Source organism: Alternaria infectoria, assembly GCF_024043175.1.
Source record: "Alternaria infectoria strain BMP 0036 chromosome Unknown scaffold_4, whole genome shotgun sequence".
Taxonomy (NCBI): Eukaryota; Fungi; Ascomycota; class Dothideomycetes; order Pleosporales; family Pleosporaceae; genus Alternaria; species Alternaria infectoria.
The window spans coordinates 924,273-946,551 of NW_026250693.1; the positions used below are offsets into that span (position 1 = coordinate 924,273).

Here is a 22,279-nt window from a genome sequence, read left to right on the forward strand (position 1 = left end):
GCAGACATATGCCTCACGGCAGGCCAGTGTGCGAAGGACTGGAGATTTTGGGCAGTATGAGGAAGTTTGCTCGTACACCTGACGCCGTGGCTTCGATTTTGTAAGCACGACGCTGACCAGTGTGATCGCTGAGTATGGCGATGTGGAGTCTGCTAGCCTAGAACTTTACTAGGACATAGGTCGATAGGAGCAATTCGTGTCGATGTGATTGATGCTCAGTGGCTTGCGGGCCGCTGCTGCAAGAGGTCGGTCCGCGGGGCAATCATTCTCTTGAGAGGATGCGTCAGTTGTAGGTGGCTGAGCGGCGTCATGTGTGAGACATGAGCTCAGCATTGAGTGAACTCCCTACATACCTCATCTCGGTATTGAGCGAACAGGTGCGCGCAGAACTTATTCGTCATCTTCTCCTTTCTTTAGTACAATAGCTCGTACGCGTGCGAGAACTCTCAAGGAGGGTGGTCAACCACGTGATGTGTGATGTCTTCGGAAACGTTAAGCGCGTGTGTGAATTGATGCAATGCAGCCAGTAAGAAAAGGTGCACGGATATCATGTGTTGGTGCAGAGAGGCCACCAAATGTGCACCAATGGGACGGAAGGACCCGGCTGACAGGCCTGGCCAAAAGGCTTATGCAAACGACTGTTGGATTGGTATCCTGAAGCGAGAGAGCATAAGCAAAGGTGCGTGCTCGATCTCAGCGTGACCCTAGTCTTGAGGCCTCCAAGAACTCAGATCTACATTCGGAAAGTCTCTGAAGAGCACAAATCTCCTCCTACGCCTTGGCAGTCCCGCGCTGTATCCTGATCATCTCTTTCGTAACTTTTCCTGGTACATGTGTATCATCATCGTCTAAATAAAAAAAGCCATCCGTGTTGCAGTAGGAACACAGCGCTTGACAACTATTGAGTAGCTGCTCAGTTGTAATCGTGCATGTTGTGTAAGCTGATGTCCTGGCTGCTGGTAACGCGTCGCTCTTCCCCGTTACCGTTAGCGAGGGCATCACTCGTGGATGTCTGGCTGACACCGTTGGCTGGGTGCCAATCGGGTTGCCCATTGCCATCCGACGGGATGACGTTACCATGTTGGTCGACCTCCTGTTACGATACGCATTAGTCACAGGGAGTCTTGCAAACAATGTTTTCAATTCTCAACTTACAACGCCTTTGGCAGCCATGCGCACCTGTTGAGGATTGGCCGTACCATGTACGACAGCCTCTCGTGCTTTCTCCATGACCTTTTGTTTGCGGCTCTCTCCGCGGATTCTCTCGAGGTGCTCGAAATAGCCAGCATCGACGGGTGTGACATATTTTCCGCAGAAGACACCAACCTCGAACTTTTGCGTCGCAGGATCACGAGGAGAGAGGCGTGCGCAAGCGCTCTGTAGATCCTCGAGGTTCTGGTAAACGACATCATCCGCGCCAATGTGCTTAGCAATGGCTGCTGAGTCGCGGTGGTGGGCAATCAGTTCCGAGGAAGAGGCCAAATCGATACCGTAGATATGGGCATTGGTGATTGGCGGTGCACACGAGGTAAAGTAGACCTTCTTGGCGCCCGCTTCTCGCGCCATCAGGACAATCTCACGCGACGTAGTACCGCGAACGATGGAGTCATCAACCAGCAGCACGTTCTTGCCTTCAAACTTCTTCTTCATAGGATTCAGCTTGGCCCGGACGCCCTTCTGTCGTAGTTGTTGCGATGGCATGATGAATGTGCGGAAGATGTAGCGGTTCTTGACGAAACCTTGTACGTATGGCTTTTCGAGAGCCTCAGCAACGCATAACGCAGAAGTAATCGAAGTCTCAGGAATCGGCATAACCACGTCGATCTCAGCCATGGTCTCGGGACCAAGCTGCTTCTTGATGGTCTCGGCGAGAGTGAAGCCCATGTTACGTCGGCTCTCATCCACGTCAATGCCGTCAATGACAGAGTCAGGTCGCGCGAAGTAGACGTATTCGAAGATATCCGGGGTATACGCTTCTTGCTTGGCGACTTGCCTGAAGACGGGCTCCTTGCCCTTCTCGATGATGACAGCTTGGCCGGGGAGGATATCGAAGAAGTCCTTGTAGCCGCACTGGACCAGCGCAACGCTCTCCGAGGCCATCATATAGTCCATGCTCTTGCCGTCCTGCGACTTGCGAGAGCCGAGCACCATGGGTCGAATACCATACGGGTCGCGGAAACCGATGAGGCCGAATCCTGAGACAATGTTAGTATCTACACCATGACAGAATAGCAGAAACCATTGGATATCGACATACCCGCAAGCATGGCTGTGCAGGCCCATCCACCAGTGCAAAGCTTGTACATCCTCTCCAGCGCCGCAAAGCAGTCGTCGGCGTTGATACGCGCCTTGCCCGTCTCGTTGAGCTCGTCGGCGAAGATGTTGAGCATGAGCTCACTATCGCTCTCGGTGTTGATGTGCCTGTGGGCCTCGTGATCGAGTCGCTGGCGCAGTGCCGGCGCGTTGATGAGGTTGCCATTGTGGGTCATGCAGATACCGTAGGGGCTGTTGACGTAGAAGGGCTGAGCCTCAGCGTTCGCGCTGCTGCCGGCGGTAGGGTATCGCAGGTGGCCGAGGCCCATGAAGCCGGGGAGGTCGGACACGCGTGCGCCGTCCTGGAAGACACGCGACGCCATACCGTTGCCCTTGCACTGGTGGAAGCGACCACCAGCACTGCAACTGACTATTCCGGCAGCATCTTGGCCGCGATGTTGGAGAAGGTAGAGAGCATCATGCACCTCGACCGAAGCCGATTGCGACTTGGGATCGCCGTGGATCACAGCAATGATACCGCACATATTGACGTGATGGCGGGGTGTGGGGAGGCTTGGAGTAAAAACTCAGGTTTATATGCTACTAAGACGCGTCAGTTGCGGTAAGAATTCGGAAGACGCGGGATATGTAAGTGGGGTAGTCTCTCAGGAAGTCGTTGTGCGCTCAAGGGGTATCGCAAGTCTAACATCTTTATAATATGACAAAATCATCATCGGGACATTGGGTAGGCAGCAGGTAAGAGAACAAGTGACGACATACGTAGCCTGGTGGTGTTCCTGAAGATTTCGGCAGGTCTCTCCAAAAATGGGGTATCCTGGTGGAAGAATAATGTTATGGCCGTTGGGCGCTAGATGCAGCAGCAGTCCATCTACTCTCAACTCGAGTTCTCAGTGTGGGCGGCGGCGGCGTCTTCGTAGCGGCGTGGCGGGAGTGTTGTCCCAGCTGGTGATGGCGTTTGGGCTCATGGTTATTGGAAAGTAAGAGCGCTCTAGTGGGGAAGGGGCAGCATGATAAACAATTTTTTTCCTCGCCGCACCTGCGCTTCCGCTCTTTGGGGCTTGGCGGCCCTTCGAAGCCGAGGGAGCTGCCCCACATGTTGCAACCCAGAACCGACATCGCAACGCGACATCGCGATGACTCCGACAAAGGAACGCGAGACAGGCGCGTTACCACCGCTGACAACCATTCGAGTACGCGCTTTCGTTCGATTCGCGCCCTGGACCATCATCCGACGCGTTCTCACCCCTTATGTACGAAAGATCGAATGTCTCCACCTCGTCACGTCGTCCATGGCGGTCCTACGCTCCCAAGGTTGATGAACGCCATTCCACATGCGAACAGAGCGCGTCGCTGTATGTACCGGAACGCATCAGTCGATATTTGGTGGCCCACTGTGCCATGGGGCCTGTGTACGCCAACGATGGCGCAACCTTGTAGTCGTCATCCACGGCCGACCTCTCGCATTTTGTCACCGGGTTTCTCGGGCCATCTCCCTCGCAGTTTCTTGAGTGCATTCGAGGGCTGACGTAAGTGAATTTTTCCCTGTCGATGCAGGATTCCGGAAGAGCCCCAAATGGACGGAATAGGCGACGCTCACATGGGAGCGCACAGTCAGGGTGTGCTTGTGCTGACTCTCGAAGGAATGTCGTCCAAAGCACCTTCAAAGGTTCTTTGTGTTACCAGTACCATATCCTTGGTCTCCGCCACGCTGCACGAGCGGCTACACCCCGTGTCCGATTCCGAACGGTGCCCACCCTGCACGACATCCATCGCCGAAGCGCGTCGGCACTGTTATCATACTCGCAAACGAAGCAGCCAGAGGACGAACAACTCATATGTCTCAGAATTTTATCTTCTGCAGATCGGCAGCTACTATCTCTTACGCGACAGACCGACTTCAAACGACGCTAGAATAGGTCTCTGCTCCGTCCACGCCTACCCCGGTCTTTCACACCAACAATCTCCCACAGCCACGATGCGGGTAGTCAAAAACGGATCATGTTGTTGGCCTGCTAGCATGGCACTGTATCTTCACTAGCGTGACCCCGGTCACAGCTGGCCACCGAGACTACGGTTGGTGGTGTCCATTCGCCCAATCGATACTGATCCATTGTAGACGAGAGCATCAGAAGTCGACGTTGACGATCTATCGAACCTGCTCAGTATGAGCATCAATATACCTGCACCATCGTTCCCGGAGAGTATCGTTCCGCTGTTTCAACGTCGAGCACAAGAGAGGGTCAAGTTTATATGCTTAAGTTGCAACACGTTCTACAGCAGTCTTTGCGCGTACGGTTCGTTCCGGAGACGCAAACACGTGAATATGAAGACATACGTGTCACGTATTATACGTGAGCCGATGGATCTCGCACTAAGACTATTGCCAGATGCCGGGAGAAGTGCAGCCCGTGAGTCCCGATTGACACGGCTGCGTTGACGCCAGCTTCATGCGGAAAGGACTGATTTACACGGCATATCCGAGGAACACAAGCATTGGCAACCTTGTGCAATTGTCAACTCAGTGCAGCCCAAAACGTTCGACTTGTTGTCGACAGATCATTTGCTAAGTTCCAGCGCAAAGCGCAAAGGCTCACGTTACGCTCGTCTTATTTGACTTGTCCCCACTATACACTTAGGCGGTCTTCAGATTGGCAGCTGTCCTACAAGAGAGTGTATTACCAGTCTCGGCATATCAGCACTTCTGAATTTGACGAGAATGGTATCAAGGGTACCAGCAGGACGATACTCAATTTCCACGATGGTTGTTCGGTTTCTAGATGTGGAAACCCCACCACGTGAAAGCTGCTGATCAGTACCGCATCAGTAGCATGCAGGATCGGCTGCTTGCCGCTGCCTCCAATTGCCTCAGCCCGATTAGCTCTCGCCTATGCATAGCTAGTTGACTTCCCTGAAATAATACGCGGGGTCCCCACATGTAGTCGCAGATCCAGCCCAACCAGGACCGTGCAGACTTAATACTACACGTTCCGCATGGACTAGGTGGCGATGCTGTTCACTAACCGATGTTCCGGGATCTTTGTTAGGTGCTGGACAAGTATACCGACAGCAAGCCACCTCTTCTACTAAGATCCAGCTCAGCCAGGGATCTCCAATCGCAGCCTGCATGTACTACAAAAGTATACACTACGGGCTAATGCCCCCGACGCATGCAAACGCATGGATGTAACCCGTATACCCATCGGCTAAGAGGGGCCCAGAGAGTGACGATAGACTTGTCAAATGTGGCTTCTTTATCATATGCGTCAGCGTCGCGGTATAAAGGGTCAAAAGCCACGCCAAAGCTCACATATCACCTCGGCATTATTTCCATTCGACAAGTGTGCGATTGCAGCTTTCTGTCGTCTGTCGTCATAGACTCTTCATAGTTCTTGCCTGCACATATCTTTATGACGGTGGGGTCCGGCGAATCTGGCAGGATGACGACCCTCAACGAGGAGTGCTTTCCAAACATGTCGGCTGGCACTGACATCACCGCGTCATCAGAATCGATTAAGGTGAGCAACTACCACCGCGACAAAAAACCTTTCAAATTAACTATTCAAGTCCTTCACAGGAGCCAAGATGGCCTCGAATGGAAAGACCAGTGCTCCGACCCACGTACTGGCGGCTTTCATCGCCCTCAGTCTATCGATCTTTCTAGTAGCACTCGACACTGTGCTCATCCCAACCGCTTTGCCCACGATCTCCCAGTCCTTCCACATCCCAGATTCCCTTTACGCCTGGATAGGATCATCCTACCTTCTCGCCAACGCTTCATCAGTCCCGTTCTGGGGGAAGCTCTCGGACATTTTCGGACGAAAGCCAGTAATCCTGGCAGCCAACGCCATTTTCCTTGGCGGCAGCATCTTGTGCGCCGTCAGTGTGAATGCCGTTATGCTCATTTTCGGTCGTGTCGTTCAGGGTCTCGGCGGCGGTGGGGTGGTGGTACTGGTTCACGTATGCGTCAGCGACCTCTTCACCATCCGGGATCGGTCCTTCTACATGGGTACTGTTGGTGCTGTATGGGCCGTCGCCTCTGCTCTGGGCCCGGTACTTGGCGGCGTCTTTGCACAACGTCTCCATTGGACGTGGTGCTTTTACATCAACATACCCATCATCTCGCTAGCGATCTTAGTGTTGTATCTTACGCTACACCTACACAACCCACGAACGCCCTTTAAAACAGGACTCGCGGCTATGGACTGGCTGGGGACGGTCACGATAATCACGGCTACTATACTTCTGCTAGTAGGCCTCCAAGTAGGTGGCATTAGCTCCTACTCGAACGCAGGAGTCATCACGTGCTTGCTGTTTGGATCACTCGCTTACGTCGCCTTCCCTTTCTCGCAACACTGGGTGGCACAACATGGCGGCAGCCCTATCATGCCACTGCGCATCTTCAAGGACATCAGCAACCTCAGCGCACTGGCCGTATGCGCATGCGACACTGTGGTCTTTACCTCGGTCGCTTACTTCCTACCCTTGTACTTCCAGATCGTGCTCGGGCTCCAACCAGAGATCACAGGCGTATGTATGCTCGCCGTCGCGATACCTTTGGCACTTGTTTCATTCGCTTCTGGTCATGTCATAGAGAAGACTGGGCGTTTCCTAGAAGTACTGCAAGTGGGTCTGTTTGTTATGACGCTCGGTGTCGGCCTTCTCATCTCGCTCGGCACCGCGCCAAGTCTTGGAACTATCGTCGCATTCATGGTCATTATCGGCCTGGGTTTCGGGCCCAACTTTGGCGCGCCGCTCATTGCTCTACAAACGCGCATACAAGAGGCGGATATCGCGGCCGGTACTGCGGCTTTTGGATTTGTACGTGCAATATTTGGTGCCATCGGTCTAGTTATCGGCCAAGTGGTATTCCAACTCCTCATGGCGCCACACTACGAGAAGATTGTCGACAGTGGCATCGTAGAAGATGTTGCTCTTAACCTCACTGGGGGCGAAGCGATATCTCAAAGCGCCGCTATCACTGGCCTCACTGAGTTCCAGAAGAGTATAGTCCGCTATAGCTTCATGAGCGCGCTGAGAGGGACCTGGATTCTCATGACGATTGTGGGTGCCATTGGACTTTTGATCTCGTTCGGTATCAAGAGGACGAAGTTGCGTCGAGAAAGGACGACTGAGCTTAAGGAGCTCGAAGTCACATCGAGCGACTGAGCATAGGGTAACAGCTCACATGTGTGCAACTAATGGCCCGCTCATTTATGCTCAATCATCCGACGCACATAGCGCAAGCGATTCAGTCATTTGACTCATGACTAGCTCTCCTAGTCCCATGTTTCGGGTGCAAAAAACCCATATTTAGTTCATTTGAGCGTCTTACATATATCATTGATGGATCTGCGCGATGCGGCCCCCCAACTACCGAAGCAGCCTCAAGCTCTACCTAAATACACTCGCTATATATCACACTTCATGTATTGCAAAACCTAGCCCGTGGTGTATCACCTCTGATCTCGTTTGCGCCGTGTACTTACTTCTTGCTTCTTGCTTCCCTATGCTTCCTCTGCAGCTCCGCCAACGCCTCATCACTCCATTCCGCGTCGCGATAAGTGAAGTAGTCACTTGGCAGGGTGGCAGGATTATTAGGATCTTGTGTAGGGTCGGGTAATGGTGCCACGAGAAGCGGTTGTGGTTGGGGCGGCTGTTCAGGCGGCTCTTGAGGGTGTGCGCCGTGGTCACTCTGAACAGGCATGGGCGGCGCGGGCATCCACCACGGCTGGGCTTGTGTCGCTGCTGGTGCTGGTCCTGGCATTGGTCCTTGCGGTATACATACTTGATCTGGGAGAGGGTAAGGTACTAACACACGCTGCCCTGTTGGTGTTACTATGACTTGGAAGACGGGTTGTCCGGGCTGCTGAGCTTGGTCTTGGCCGTTTCTTGGGGGCTGAGGTGGCTGGTTGGGAAACATGCTTGGTTGAGTTTGATACGTTAACGATGGTTAGATGAAGAAGACTATGGGCGGATGTAATGCATAAACTTATATGTATATATGATATGATGGAAAATAACCCGAGCGAAGCAGCGTCTATACGTTGTTCGATGTATAAGCTGTCGCGTGTGGGACGCGTCAAGGATGCGCTGTTGCACCGACAGCTATGCGGACAGCACGCGCATGATGTATGAGCAAGCTTGATGCGTTGAGGAACTCAACAGTAGCGCCTCACGTATCCCATGAGCTGTGATAGTTCTTTTGTGATATCGCTGTAGTCAATAAACGACGCACAAATGATTCGTTGGACGTTGCAGAATTGTTTGCATTCTTCAAAAGCCGAGAAAATTTTGCTGTGAACTTCCTCAAGCTCCTCTCGTAGGTGTCCGAAAAAGTGATGGCAGGCGTTATCTCAAGCTCAGTCCAAGCTTTCTCCTTTGTAGCCAGGAGAATAACAGTACTTCATCAAACGACGGGAAATCTTGCTGCCACCAGCTCGTGCTGTCCAGCACGTGTCGACAACCCCAATGCGCCGAACCTTCCACTTCGCGACGCCAGTGTCGAAACAAGCCTTCAGCTTCACACCGGTCCTTTTCGAGAGCTCAGAGGCGAAGATAATCTTGTTAAGACAATGTAGGCGGTATTTATCAGGAGCTTTTTCCGTTTGGCCTGGTCTCATGATGAACTTGATCAGAATCTCATGCTGCGCATCATCTTCGTCTTCAGTGGTACTGGTGATAGTGTTCAATCCTTTGGGTACCGAGGTGATGTTGATGCCATCCAGGCCTATCAAGCTGATAACATTACCCTGTGACCAGGTGCGAAACGTTCTTGCCATATCCCGCATGATCTTCAGCTCGTCGAAGTCATCCGGATCGGTGGGCATGATCAAGGCGTCTAGAGCTTCGCTTATAGTTGTTGGAGTCAGCTGAAGATGAAATCTTGAACTGATTTCCCGAAGCTTCAACAAGGAGAGAATATCAACACCATGTTGAGGGAGTGGTGCGCCGCAGCAGATGGGCTCCACCCATCCTGCTACCTCGCCGTCTTTATCTGGTCGATGGAAGATGTTGACGTAGTCGTTGATGGTCTCAAGCGCGGTACGGACTCGACGCTTCTCTAAAAGCCAAGGGGTAAACTCATTCCGAATCTGGCGGCAGGTTTGAGTGAAGCCCCAATATGAATGCGCGAAGTTGGTCGGACAAGCTATGCCGCGAACGGACCGCCGAGGTACGCCTTCGGGGTAGTGGCGAACGTTCAGAATCTTCTTCTCCTCGTCGGTCATGGCGTATTGATATATCAAATTGCGGACTTCACCCGGTAGATCACTCCAGGGTGCATTCTGAATCCCTTGCTTCTTTGGTGGATACCGACGAGAATGTGAGCGCGGCACGTATTGATCTTCATCATCGCTCTCGTCATCCTTCTCTTCTTCTGATACCCAACCAAGCCAACGACCCAATCTATCAGCCTCTGCTCTGACTTTCTCTTCGAGACTTGTCTTCCTTCGGTGTGTACTTGTGATTGTTGATTTGGTGACGCGCGCACCCTGTGCACGAAGCTTTTCGCCCAAATGGGCAGACTGAGCGGTGGACCCTGAAATTCGCAAGTCACGAACACGATTGCGGCTGGACCTGGCCCTAGGCATTTCATCGTCGGTAAGTTGAGCTGCGGCATCCCTTCGAGATCGCTTCACGGGAGGTGCGTTGTAGTCGGCAAGGTTCGCAAGCTCCGCAGCAATATTCGTAGGCTTCTTATGCCCGCGCTTTGGGTACGGAAGCTGTCTGTCATCACGGCGACTGCGCCTGGCACCCCTATTGTGATTGCATTCATTCTGGGGAACTGCATGTGTCTCCTGAACGTCGCGACGACTGCGCTTTCTGGGCAACTGCGAAGGCGTGCAGTCCTTCTCGGCTTGGTGTTTGCGCTTTGAACCCATTTATGTTCGCTGTGGATAGGAGTTACTGGGTGATGCTAATAATTAGAGGAATTCACTGCGTGATGTGAAAGGATGTAGGCGTATGTGTTGACACCAGGGTTGACACAGTTATAAGATCTGATGGAGCGTTCTGTTAAGAATGGGTGCCTAGTGTCGAAGAACACTCAACCATGGCTTGAAGGGGAAACGCACGTGCGTTCACAAGTTTCCCTTCACTCGTAGGGATTAGCTCAGATTTATTGTTGTCGTCCATAGGAATTGCTGGTTGCATCAGGTCGGTATAGTCGTTGTCGCGATGGGGGCCTATATGATCCACGGCGATGTGGGTGCGGAGACCTGGCTTTCAGTGGTACCGAAACGCGATACCACCGTAGGCGAGTTTGCAGCCGATGGTCCCTACGATACTATTTCGTGTTAGCATCGTGAGGCTGATTTGGCTACGCAGTTTCTATCCTATCATCCTGGATCAAGTTGCAATACCACAGCGTAACATTCGGTATCCGAACGATAAAAAGGCCGCGACAGCTGGAGGCGTCCTCATAGCTAGAACGCGACGTTTGTGAAGAAGAAAACGTGTCGCGAGCTATGCGAGTGTCTTACAACTCGCTAGGGTGCATTCTCTCCTCGCTTTTTTTCGAACCTTGGCCGATGCGAAGAAGAGCTGATATAACAGTCGCGGTCAGGTTGTCGCGAACGCGGCGGCTCCAGCCCCTTCCCGCAACAACGGATGTCGTTCTGTGTGCGACCGCGCTTGCCATACTACTGCACTAAGCAGCAATAGAAAATCGTAAACGAGATCAAGAATATTCAGACGCGACGAAGATGTCCAAGATATGCTCAGCTTGGGATGAATGAGTGTTGAAGCTGAAGCTGATCGGCATTTTGCCAAGCTGGCTGACGTCATCACGGTTTTCTTCTCCTTCCCTCCTCCAGACGCAAACATCCCACTTCGCTTTCGCAAACATTGGCCCGGTCCCGAAGCTACCAGGCTCAGACATGTACTACGCGATGCTATGCCTTCCCGAGATCTCGGCGCGCCTCGTCACGTGAGCAACCTTGGAAGCCACCGTTTAATGTATGATTTGTGATCAGTAAACCCAACACCGAGCCTCGGGTCACTTAACAATCAGCCAATCAGAACCGCGCACTCCTTTACAGCTCAGCTCTTCTTCACTTCATGGCAGTTTCGTAGAGGATGCGAGTAACTCAATATGGCAGACTTGGTAGTGCGCCGCGCTTGCTCTCGGCCGTAACTCTGAACGCGTGCGGGGACAAGCGCCGGGTATATACAGCACATATCCTCTCGTTGTGAAGTATAGCGGAGGATATCCCTGGTGCCTTTCACAGCACCCTGACTTAACTCACCGTACTCCTAGCATGAACCACGATTGCCAGAATGGACATGCGACATTGATCCATGAGACCGAGACTGTCATCGCTGGAAACAACGGAGAAAAGCCCGACCCTGAACATCAATCTCCATGCCAACCCGCCAAATTCGAGGATGAACGACGCTGTAGTGAACGGCCGGCTAGCGAAGATGGATCGTTCACCAGCCCCGTCGACCCGATGGACTGGGATGGTCCGGACGACACTGAGAACCCGCACAACTGGTCTACATGGAAGTTGGCTTATCATACGATGATACCAGCCCTCTTTGGATTCACTGTGTAAGTCGCAAGACAGCGCGTAACACCGGGCAGTACTGACGGCTCAGCACCTTTGGAACATCAGTGTATACACCCGCGCTCGCAGACGTCATGCGTGACTTCGACGTATCGCGCACGGCTGCGCTCATCGGCATAACGCTTTACACGCTCGGCCTCGCGTTTGGTCCAATCGTCACCGCGCCACTTAGCGAAAGGAAAGGCCGAAAAGCTGTCTATCTGGTGTTCTTCCCCATATTCATGCTGTTCACTCTCGGTGCAGGCTTCTCGAAGACATACGCAGGCCTGGTCGTGTGTCGATTTTTCGCAGGATTGTTTGGAAGTCCAGCACTAGCTGTTGGGGCTGGAACGAATGCCGATTTGTTCCCACCGCATAAGCGCGCCTTGGCTACGAGTTTCTACTTGATGGCTCCTTTCGCCGGGCCGTCCATTGGGTATGTATCGTCCTGAGTCTATTGCTCTACTAGATGTTGACGTGATGACAGACCCGTGGTTGGAGGATTCGTGGCGCAATACAAGACTTGGCCGTGGACACAATGGTCCATTCTTTTCCTTGCGGTGGGTGTATATGCCACATCTATACCAATGGATGAGACTTACAAGCCAATCATCTTGAAGAGGCGAATGAAGGAGAACGGAGTGCAAAAGGAACAAGAAAATGGAGATATCAAGAGCGAGATCGTTCTGAGGTTCATTCGGCCCCTTCACATGCTCTCAACAGAGGTATGATTGCAAGCCCCCCGTGCATCTTTGTCCATGCTTGAGCTAAATATGCATAGCCTGTAGTGTTCTTCGTCTCGCTCTACACAGGTTTCGCATTTGCGGTGCTGTTTCTTTTCTTTGCAGCCTTCCCTTATGTCTTCTCACGTCCGCCATACTCATTTACGCCGTCTCAGTCTGGGCTCACATTTATTCCAATCAGTATTGGCGTGTTTGTTGGAGGCATGACTACCATTGTCGTAGACCGCATGGTCTACATGAAGAAACACCAGCAGGCCACCATGAAAGGCAACCCAAACGCTGACCCGGAACATCGCTTATATAGCGCAATGCTTGGTAGTTGGGGTATGGTCATTGGTCTCTTCTGGTTTGGCTGGTGTGCTGATAAGGGCGTTCATTGGGCTCCGACTGTGGTGGGAGTTATACCTTTTGCATGGGGCAATATCTGTGTCTTCGTAAGTTGCGAAGCTCGAGTTCATGTTCCATTATCACTAACAGCCTGATTTCTAGACATCCTCTGCGCTCTACCTTGCGGATGTATATGGTGCGATGAACGGCGCGTCAGCTATAGCAGCGAATGGAATCGTCAGGTACACGCTTGGGGCTGTCTTCCCCCTCTTTACCGTGCAAAGTACGTCATCAAACATGGAACCAGCCGATGGCAATATCTGGAGCGCTGCACAAGCTAACATCTAACTCAGTGTATGATGCTCTCGGGATCGGCTGGGCAACATCTCTCCTTGGCTTCCTGTGTCTGGTTATGGTACCTATACCATTTGTGTTCTTCAAATTCGGGCCAGTTATCCGCGCGAAAAGCAGATTTCCAGTCGCCATGTAGAATGCATGCTTTGCGATGGTACTCGTTCCAACATGTAAATGAAGGCGGAACGGTGACCGTGAAGGAATGTGGACGGGATTGGACGCGCATCTAGGGCAATGCTGTAAAGCTTCGCAAAGCGATTTGAAAGGTACTGGAGAGCGAATGAAGTCTGATGATGCGTCAGTATACTAAAGACATGCTCGTGCAATGAGGAACATACTGGCGCCTTCGCAGACTTGGAAAGCAAATGATCACGCGTCAAGTAGGGGGGATTCTAGCGCGGGACCCGAGTCATGCTTTGAAATACAATTCGGGGTCGGCCTTCGCTTCGCATCTGCTGCTTGTAAATCGGTCCCTGGCTCGCATCACAGCTGAGATAATACAGTTTGCACGTTGCTCGATAGTGCCTGGTAGTGCGTTGCACAAGGCTGATGCCGCAAGTACTTGAGGCTGTAGATGGTCGCTGCTGCACACATAATCGCAACAACAACAACAACAACAGTCCAAATCCCTACGCTTTGCACTTTTCAATCACTCGAATATCTTTTCCTCTTACCACTTTCTCTGCCGCTATTTCTCGAACGCAACCTCTTCATTCTCACCATGGACCCCAACGCCTTCACGACCCCGTTCCAGCTCACCAAGTCGCTCAAGCGCGATGTGTACCCGGCCATCGACCCCAAGAACCCCACTCTCAGCGCCAAGGGCAAGACCATCCTGGTCACGGGCGCTACAGGCGGTTTAGGAGGCGTAAGACGGTCTGTCGTCGATCGCGCGAGATGGATGCTGACGCCAACGAATAGGAAGTGGCACGTGCCTGGGCTATAGCCGGCGCCAAGGGCATCGTGCTTGTCGGTCGCAACAAAGGTCTGTTGGCAGAGCCCGCCAGCGCCATCGCCTCCCTCAGCCCCGAGACCAAGGTCCTCAGTGCCACCGCCGACCTGACCAACGAGGCCGAAGTCCAGGACCTGTTCAAGAAGACGACCGATGCCTTTGGCATCGTTGACGTCGTGGTCCATGCCGCCGGTAGTATGGTGGGCGGACCTGTCGGCGACCTCGAACCCAGCGCTTGGTTCAGCGACTACGAGGTGAACGTCAAGGGCTCGTATATTCTCGCATACTACTACCTCAAGGCCGTTGAGTCCGGTACGCTCATCTTGCTGAACACGCTCGGCTCGTCCTTCACAGTTCCCGGCATGAGCGCCTACTCGGGCAGCAAGATGGCGCTGCTCAAGTTGGCCGAGTACCTGGACGCTGAGAAGCCTAATCTTCGCGTCTTCACCGTGCACCCTGGTATCGTCGCAGCGACTGAGTCAAAGCGCGGTATGGTCGTCGACCAGCTCACGCCGTTTGCGCACGACAAGGGCATCCAGACGGGTGGCTTATCGCTGTACCTTGCGCAGCCCAAGGCCGACTACCTCAAGGGCTCATTCCTCAGCGTCAACTGTACGTATCTCATTCTATACCAACTCTTTATCTACGACTGCTGATATTTTCCAGGGGATGTCGACGAGATGGAGGCGCATAAGCAGGAGATCACCGAGCAGAAGCTGCTCAAGCTTGGATTTCTGAACGCAAAGCTCGGTCCGGAGGGTCATCCGTGGTCCGCGTGACTTGAGGACTACAAGCCCGACGCGACTGATCGAAAGGTGGAGAGAGGTAGGAACAAGGAAGTGTTCGTGTAGTCAGGAACAGAGTGGTGCGTTTGCGAGCCGATCGATCGCGGGTCGGGTATGCTAGAGCGGTTCGCGCTTTGTAAGGGATGCTGGGTCATCGTGGGATGGCGACACATGATTTTCGGGGCAGTTCTCCAACATCGCTTAGATCACAGGTACCAGGCATATTGATACGGTTGCCATGTAGAAGTTCTGTCTGCGGTGATGGCCATGACGCTGTACGAGCTAAGATCCACTATGCTTACCTAATAAGTGGGCCCCGCTTCCGCCCCAACCTCCTTCCCTCCTGCCTTTGGGCGTCGCCTCAATCACCACAACAGCTCTACGTCCCCTCAAGCATCCCATGCCGTGAGGCTTTCTTCCCAGCCCCATGCCTAACGCATGATGTCGTATCGATCAGCAGTCCGAAAACGGAACCACCAAGCTGCCTTCTACGAGACACAAAAAACGCATGGACCGCGTACGACCTCGCGACACCCATGAGAGGCACTTCGAATCGAGGTCCTTCGTGCAGAAGTACAGGTCCCTGTGCTACTCGCTTTGACGCGAAGGTGTGACCTTATGACGTCGATCATCGAAGGTTCAGCACGCATCCGCTATTGAACAACATCAACGGCAGTCTCGATTTATCAAACCTCTTTCCGTTTGAGACATGCTTTTGTTGTTGCTGCACTGTCGAAATGCCGGGAAAAAATCTCGCAGCTCGCTATTATACGGCCCGTCGACGCGTGTTCGATTTATGTGCGCTGTGGTAACGCTGTATCCTCCCCTGTGTTGTACACTGTCATCAAGTCGTGCCATCAGGGTTCGTTTGAGGCTTACAAGTCGGCATTGATGCTTTAGCAAGCGCTATCGTTAGTTCGGTAAATTTTCCCGAGCTCCAACAGCCACGTTCACGGCCATGTTGCCGCCACGCTGCAGGTCACAGCAGCATCAGGTTTTGACTTCGCCTCAGAGCTTCTCGCGGCGCGAACGTTACATTTCCTCTTCTTTTTCATCAAGTCGCTCCATCGATCTCTTCGCTAGCGGATAGCAGCATCGTAACGTGGACCGGTGACGCCGGACCAGAGATAAACGGGGGGTCAGGGATCAGTAACTCGAGTCTACATTTCGTGTGATCATCATCACTTACGATACCCCCTCTATATTGCAAGGCTTAGTCACCGCGGTGACTTGTACGCGCTTGTTTTACAAAAGTACTGTCAACGCGTTGTGGCATCATTACGTCGGTGTCGATCCAAAAGCAGATTCTTCATGTCATGTGCACGTTTTCAATGCGCTCACCCAGATTCGGTTGCAAGCATACCAGATTTCAACTGCGTAAGCGTGCATTTTGTGCCCTGCGTTCACCCGGCGTCGCGCAAAGAACCAGGACAAAGGTTCCAAGGACCTCGTACCCGAGACATGCTTTGTCGGGTGGCATGTGCGAAATATGGCCTGACATTGGAACGATTCCTATGTTGTACAGAGCTCTTGACGGTGATGATATGAGCTATCATGGCTAGCCGAGCAGAGGGTGGTTCTCTCTCCTCCGACTAGTCTCATGACTGTGACGACTCGGTCATCTTCCGATGAGGGAAGACGTGGTTGTCTAGTTTCCACGAATTTAGTGCGGACTCCCTGATGCGTATTCCACAACCCAACGAGTCGGCCACAGCATTAGCTGTGGAACAGTGTTGACACTTGCGACCTTCTGACGCAACGGCGCTGTCTTCAAAGATATATCGGAGCACCCAGGTGCTGATTGGATCGCAAAAGAAAAGAAGCGGTGAAACTTAGCGTAGTTCTGATTGCCGTCTGCGGCATTTCCTGGTAGACGGAACGACTACCGCACTAAGGATATGTCGCTTCATCTGCTTATCGGGAATGCGATCAGTACCTGGGCGTTCGTGGAACGTGAAGATATGAGACGTACACTACGTGTCCAGGGACCGGTCCGTCAACGTCCTGCTGGGTCAGGGGGGAGACTGTTCCGCGTACTCACCGCTGGATCGGGAAGGTTGGTATGCAGGCATTGCTCAAGTCGTTTGCGATATCTAGGAACCACACGCCGCCATAGAAGAGACAACATGCCGACACATGATCGGTGCGGCAGATTATTGAACTTGCATTCACCGGTTTGAGTCCAACCTTAGCTTGAGTTGAGGCTATTGTTACAACGCAGCGATGGTCACCTCAGATGCGTCAAAGGCACGAGTATGATTGGCGGAACAAGAGCCTGCTATCCGACGCGTGTCTACTGGCTGACCCCTGGCATTTCTTCATCACGATCACGATAGACCGGGCTCCCTCCAAGGCCGGTGAGTGCAACCCCAGAAATGACGACTACAGCATCATACGCTCCCAACAGCCATTCGCTTTGACGATAGTCACGCAGCTTCTCTTATCTAGTTCCCTGAAACGTCGCGCGAGTGCCAGCGCGACAGGCTGTTGCAATGTTCGCCAAAGACTGTGACGAATAGTAAGCATGCACATTGTCGACACGGCATCGAAGCAGATACGATATCATTGCAACCGTATATAACAGACATTAAGTCACGATGCCTCGTTCCAATGGTCCTCTCGCCGCATCGATCTGCTTCATCAAACTCTCCTGGCTCAACTTTGCATCTCATTGCTACCTCAAATCACTTCTCGCAAAATATTTGAACATTCGTTGCACTCCACGATGTCAACTACAATGCCATACAGCCCAAATCAGATCTCAACGGCTAGTCTGAGCCCGCCGTCGTGCTTTTCAGACCATCCTCAAGCCGTGATTACGTCCACCTGTCCCCTATGTAAAGGGCGTCCCCAAGGGTACAGTCTATGCATGCACTCTCAATCGAGAGGCATAATGACAGTCGAGATTGCTGACTTGAGGATAGTCATCGCGGACCCGACTGCACGACATGCGGTGCTCAAGGCTTCGTACAGAAGAACTGCGACCAGTGCCTACGCTATCGAAATGCGCTTCGGATGAAAGTTCAGACTGTATAAGCATGACTGGTCTTCGATCACACGAGCACCACCCGCCCGTAGAAACCGCTCAGTCACAAAACCCGCACGCTCATCTTCTTGGCACCGATGACGAAGAATTCTTGCAAACATCAGGTATCCTGGCATACTTACTCTTTCCCCCCAACTGACTTTTCACCACACTCGTTCAAACCTCTTCAAATCATCCTTATCTTGAACCAAGGTCAAAGACCTCCTGTTGATGAAGAGATTACGAGTACACAAACTTAACGAAGTAAATGAAATCCACACCTTCCCACCAAGATGATACACTCTTCAAGTGATTGTGAAAATTACCAGTTGCCATCAATGATTACACGATAAGGTTGTTATGTATTTATTACAAGGCGTGTTTCAATAGCTAGTAGCCGAAGGTTACAAAAGAAATTATTGATGGTCCAATACCACAAGACAAACCGAGATAGTTGTAGCAGGTCACCAGATCGCCTCTTATCGTGCATACCCAGCGTCCCTGGCCGAGTACCTCCTCGAACTTCCCACGCTATCCGGCCTGACAGGCCCAGCACTAAGCTGCCTCACTCTCCCCTCAACAACCTCATACACACCATCGGGGAGATACGTCTCCCTCTCGCTCTCCGTCCTCACAACACCGCTTCTTCCTCTACCGCGTTCTTCGCCGCCGAGCATACCGGGGTAGTCAACGCTGCCTCTACCAACCACGGGCTCAAAGCCATGGTCAGCAAATTGTTGCTGAAGCGACGAATGAGATGCCGCTCTCCGAGGTTGCTGTCGTTGCTGCTGTTGTTGGTCGAGTAGATCAGGGTTCACGAAGCGGTTAAGCGCATTGTTCGATATGCTTCTGTTGGAGACGCGGGATTCCGGGCGGCCGCGGGTCTCCCTTGCCTCTACTGCGCTACCGGGTCTGCTTGAAGATCTGCTGCGTGTGGAGACGGGCGCGGGTGTAAGATTTTCTGTCCACCATTCTGGGCGTACGGAGTGGAGGGAGTCTGTTGAGGTGCTGCGTGTGTGGCGGTGGTGTGGCATGGTTGGTTGATGCGTTTCCGCAGATCGGTTGTAGAGACCAAAGACGGGTGGTGGTGGTTGGGACCGGCTTGCGCGACTAGCTATGCTGCTGGCGCTGCTGTTGCGCTTCTGTAGCTTGCGTCGTGGGCGATTTGTGCTGGTGATGGTCGTCGTCATGGTCGTTGTTGGGCTTGATGGTGGGGAAAGGTGCAGGCGAGGGTCCACGGGTGACTCTTCTGATCTCTTTCGTCCACGAGGGATGGTAGGTGCGGCTGTCTCGCCAGAGTCTGGGCTTTCGCCGTTACTCCAGGGTCGCTTCTCGGTGTGGCCGCTGTTCGTGTTGCTTCCACTGCCACTGTCACGACTGAGGACGCTTTCGACGAGTCTCTTGTGCCACGAGCTGTTTCCGTAGTTGAAATTGAGTCGCTTCTCCGGGTCCTTCTTTCCGAACCAGAGAGGCTCGCTTTGAGAAAAGCCAACGGCGGTGAGCCAAGGGTTGCCGGGCGCATCGTGCGCAAGCTGGAAGATGACATCGACCTCCTCGAGCGAGCGGAAGGCGGTTTCAGGGTAGAAGAAGTAAACCAAGGGGATGATGGCGAAGTTTGTGACGGCGAAGATGATCCATGTACGATAGGAAATGCGCTGGAATGCGATCGGGGTGATGAAGACGATACTGTTTCAATGTTAGTCGCGCAGCTAATGCGATGGACCCGGATTGTGACTTACACAAAGTTGAGCAACCAGTTGGCACTCGTCGAAAGACCGTTAGCAGGCCCTCGAATCCGAAGTGGCACGATTTCGACTTGGTACAACCAAGCCATACCCTGCCATCCAATAGCGAAGAAGACGGAGAAGATGAACAAGAACACAGTGCTGGCGATCCTTCCAGCCTGCATATTGCGCTCGGACCACAGGTACTGTAGAATAGTGATGAGTATCATGCATACTGACATGCCCGAAGCACCAAACATCATCAGTGAGCGACGACCCCAGAAGCGATCAATACCGACAACGACGATGAATGAGGCAAGGAAGTAGACGGTCGCTGAGCAGGATGCCAGGAGACGAGCCAACCATCCCTCGAAGGACATGCGTGTCAGGAAGATCCACGAAAGATACTGCAAGACCAGGTTGATACCAGTGCCCTGTTGGAAGACTTGCACGAAGTACGCCAACACAACACGATGGAATCCTCGGCGCTCCTTGTTTGAGAACAGGCCAGCGCTCGACCCTTGTGCCATGATCAAGATGGCGTCCTTGATTTGTAGGAACTCGTCTTTCGTCTCGAAGCTGTCGGGCTCATCATCGTTCAACGCCGCGAGCACAGTGAGCGCCTCTTGTTCGCGTCCAGTAAGGATGAGCCATCGCGGCGATTCGGGAAGCACGAAGAGCATTGCGATGGCGGGGAGCGCGAACATGATCTGTAGAGCGATAGGGACGCGCCATGATGCCGACGAACTAGTGAGGTATGCGAAGCCGAAGACGAACCAGTACGAGAGCGCGATACCGGCGGAGACAAACGCTCCTGCGCTGATCATGAGAATGGTTCCTTTGCGGTGCGACTTGACGCATTCTGCCTGGTATGCGGGGGCCGTGGAAGTGGTGAAGCCATTGCCTATGTTGCAGCGTCAGTTTTCGTGTCCGGAGTTCTGTCCTACAAGATGTCAAAGAGCTTACCGAAACCAGCGATCGCGCGACCGACGATGAACTGCGGAAAGCTGTAGGAAGACGTCTGAATGATTTCGCCAATCACCCAAAAGGTAAGACCGAGGATGAGTGTGCGCCGACGACCTAGCAGGTCACCAACGAAGATTGTCGCGATGGCTGAGACGATACAGCCCAGGTGCCATGTTCCGACCGTAAGACCTATTGATGTCAGTCAGGACCCTGCATGCTCCAGTACCAATCTGAGGCCTTGATGCGCCCACAAGACTTGGTTCGACGTACCTGTGACCCACGCATTGTGGAACGAACTCTGGTTGACAATGTCAACCTGAGGGAATCTGTCCAAGAACTGCTGGACAGTCAAGAGACCGCCCATAACACCCTGGGCATAGCCGAAACATCTTTGACCGATTAGTCCTTGAATAATCTACGCGACACACACGGATGGGGTAACTCACAAAAAGCAAAGCCCACACGTGATGCTAATGGCGCTCGCTAGACTGCGACCTCTGAGGCCCAAGAATCTCGCCATCTTGATGAAGCCTCGACAAGTCACGCAGGGGAGCAGGAGATTGAAAAGACCGTCCTGCGGGCTGTCAAGTGCGAGGAACAACCCAAACTCATACCAACGCAGGTATTGCAGCCCGCAGCGGCACGTCTCTTAGATTTGAGATTTGCCCATGTTGCCCGCCCGTCCAGGCGTCCTGGTCTGGCCATCAGCCTAACGTCATGCCCGCAGGATCGTCGCAAGCGTGCCGTTCGGAGGTTCATGGCATCCTTGATGTCAACATGGTCGGCTAGGCTCTGCAGAGATTAGCGAGCGTTGTCAAGATGCGCTACATGCCGCTAGACATCAAGATACAGCCCACGACCTGTCACTCGAAGTGTAAATATCCCAGTATCAGCTGGATCTGAAAAGGTTCGCTTCGTAGGTTTAATTGTGCTTGAACAAAGGCTGTTGACGCCCTGCCAATGTCTCTCTCGGTTCCGACACGTAGAAAAGTTGGCCCTCGGGCAAACGTCATGTCGGCGCACTTCCCCAAGCGTACCGTCCGAAGCATTATGCAACCCACGGTCGAGTATCGCGACACCAAGCTGGAGACGGCTTAGCTATAGATCCAAGCCGCACTAGAGATCGTTGCTGTCAGGTACGCGAGCTGTAACGCAAGCCGAGTGGTTCTTGGAAAAGGCCGACACGCGCGATCTCGATGGCTGGCTGATGTCATCGACCTGTTAGCGCTGATCAGCTGAAAGATCGAGCACGTTGAGACACTGCACGGACTTCGCAGACCACCAGTTGTTCGGCATCGAGATGACTCGTTACTAGCCGAAACGGCTGAGCGCGGTGAACCGTTGTATTGTTGCTATTGTTGGGTGATATCGGATGGGATGACCAGCGAATCAACGCTTCCAAGGTTGATAGGGGAACGGGAGGGAGAATCGGGGCCTATTGCAGGCTCAATGTCATGGCGCTGAATGGCGATGCATGTCTAGTATTATACTATCGCGACTTATGCACACGGTTGAGAATTATCGGACATGCCGTCCTAACGAACGAGCGGACGGGCTTGGCCAACGGCGAGTTCTGCCGTGTGT

The 22,279-nt window shown here is 52.9% G+C and overlaps 6 protein-coding genes across 6 annotated transcripts; 3 read left to right on the forward strand and 3 right to left on the reverse strand.

Moving 5' to 3' along the window:
* Positions 1-913: 913 nt before the first annotated feature.
* On the reverse strand, positions 914-2,798 carry J4E92_003316 (uncharacterized protein; the record flags this gene model as incomplete). Its single annotated transcript, XM_051494714.1, has 3 exons — positions 914-1,093; positions 1,156-2,195; positions 2,258-2,798. The coding sequence occupies 3 exons, from the start codon at positions 2,796-2,798 to the stop codon at positions 914-916; spliced, it is 1,761 nt and encodes a 586-aa protein (XP_051355007.1).
* A 2,946-nt stretch (positions 2,799-5,744) lies between these two features.
* J4E92_003317 (uncharacterized protein) lies at positions 5,745-7,440 on the forward strand (the record flags this gene model as incomplete). The annotated part of the gene is made up of 2 exons (XM_051494715.1): positions 5,745-5,789; positions 5,839-7,440. 2 exons carry the CDS (start codon positions 5,745-5,747, stop codon positions 7,438-7,440), a joined length of 1,647 nt encoding a protein of 548 aa, XP_051355008.1.
* Positions 7,441-8,633: 1,193 nt separating this feature from the next.
* Positions 8,634-10,154, reverse strand: J4E92_003318 (uncharacterized protein; the record flags this gene model as incomplete). The annotated part of the gene is made up of 1 exon (XM_051494716.1): positions 8,634-10,154. The coding sequence occupies one exon, from the start codon at positions 10,152-10,154 to the stop codon at positions 8,634-8,636; it is 1,521 nt and encodes a 506-aa protein (XP_051355009.1).
* Positions 10,155-11,531: 1,377 nt separating this feature from the next.
* Positions 11,532-12,550, forward strand: J4E92_003319 (uncharacterized protein; the record flags this gene model as incomplete). The annotated part of the gene is made up of 3 exons (XM_051494717.1): positions 11,532-11,824; positions 11,872-12,255; positions 12,307-12,550. 3 exons carry the CDS (start codon positions 11,532-11,534, stop codon positions 12,548-12,550), a joined length of 921 nt encoding a protein of 306 aa, XP_051355010.1.
* Positions 12,551-13,964: 1,414 nt separating this feature from the next.
* J4E92_003320 (uncharacterized protein) lies at positions 13,965-14,974 on the forward strand (the record flags this gene model as incomplete). Its single annotated transcript, XM_051494718.1, has 3 exons — positions 13,965-14,111; positions 14,165-14,807; positions 14,862-14,974. The coding sequence occupies 3 exons, from the start codon at positions 13,965-13,967 to the stop codon at positions 14,972-14,974; spliced, it is 903 nt and encodes a 300-aa protein (XP_051355011.1).
* A 3,510-nt stretch (positions 14,975-18,484) lies between these two features.
* Positions 18,485-21,215, reverse strand: J4E92_003321 (uncharacterized protein; the record flags this gene model as incomplete). Its single annotated transcript, XM_051494719.1, has 5 exons — positions 18,485-19,691; positions 19,745-20,633; positions 20,696-20,884; positions 20,966-21,084; positions 21,142-21,215. 5 exons carry the CDS (start codon positions 21,213-21,215, stop codon positions 18,485-18,487), a joined length of 2,478 nt encoding a protein of 825 aa, XP_051355012.1.
* Between the last annotated feature and the right edge of the window lie 1,064 nt (positions 21,216-22,279).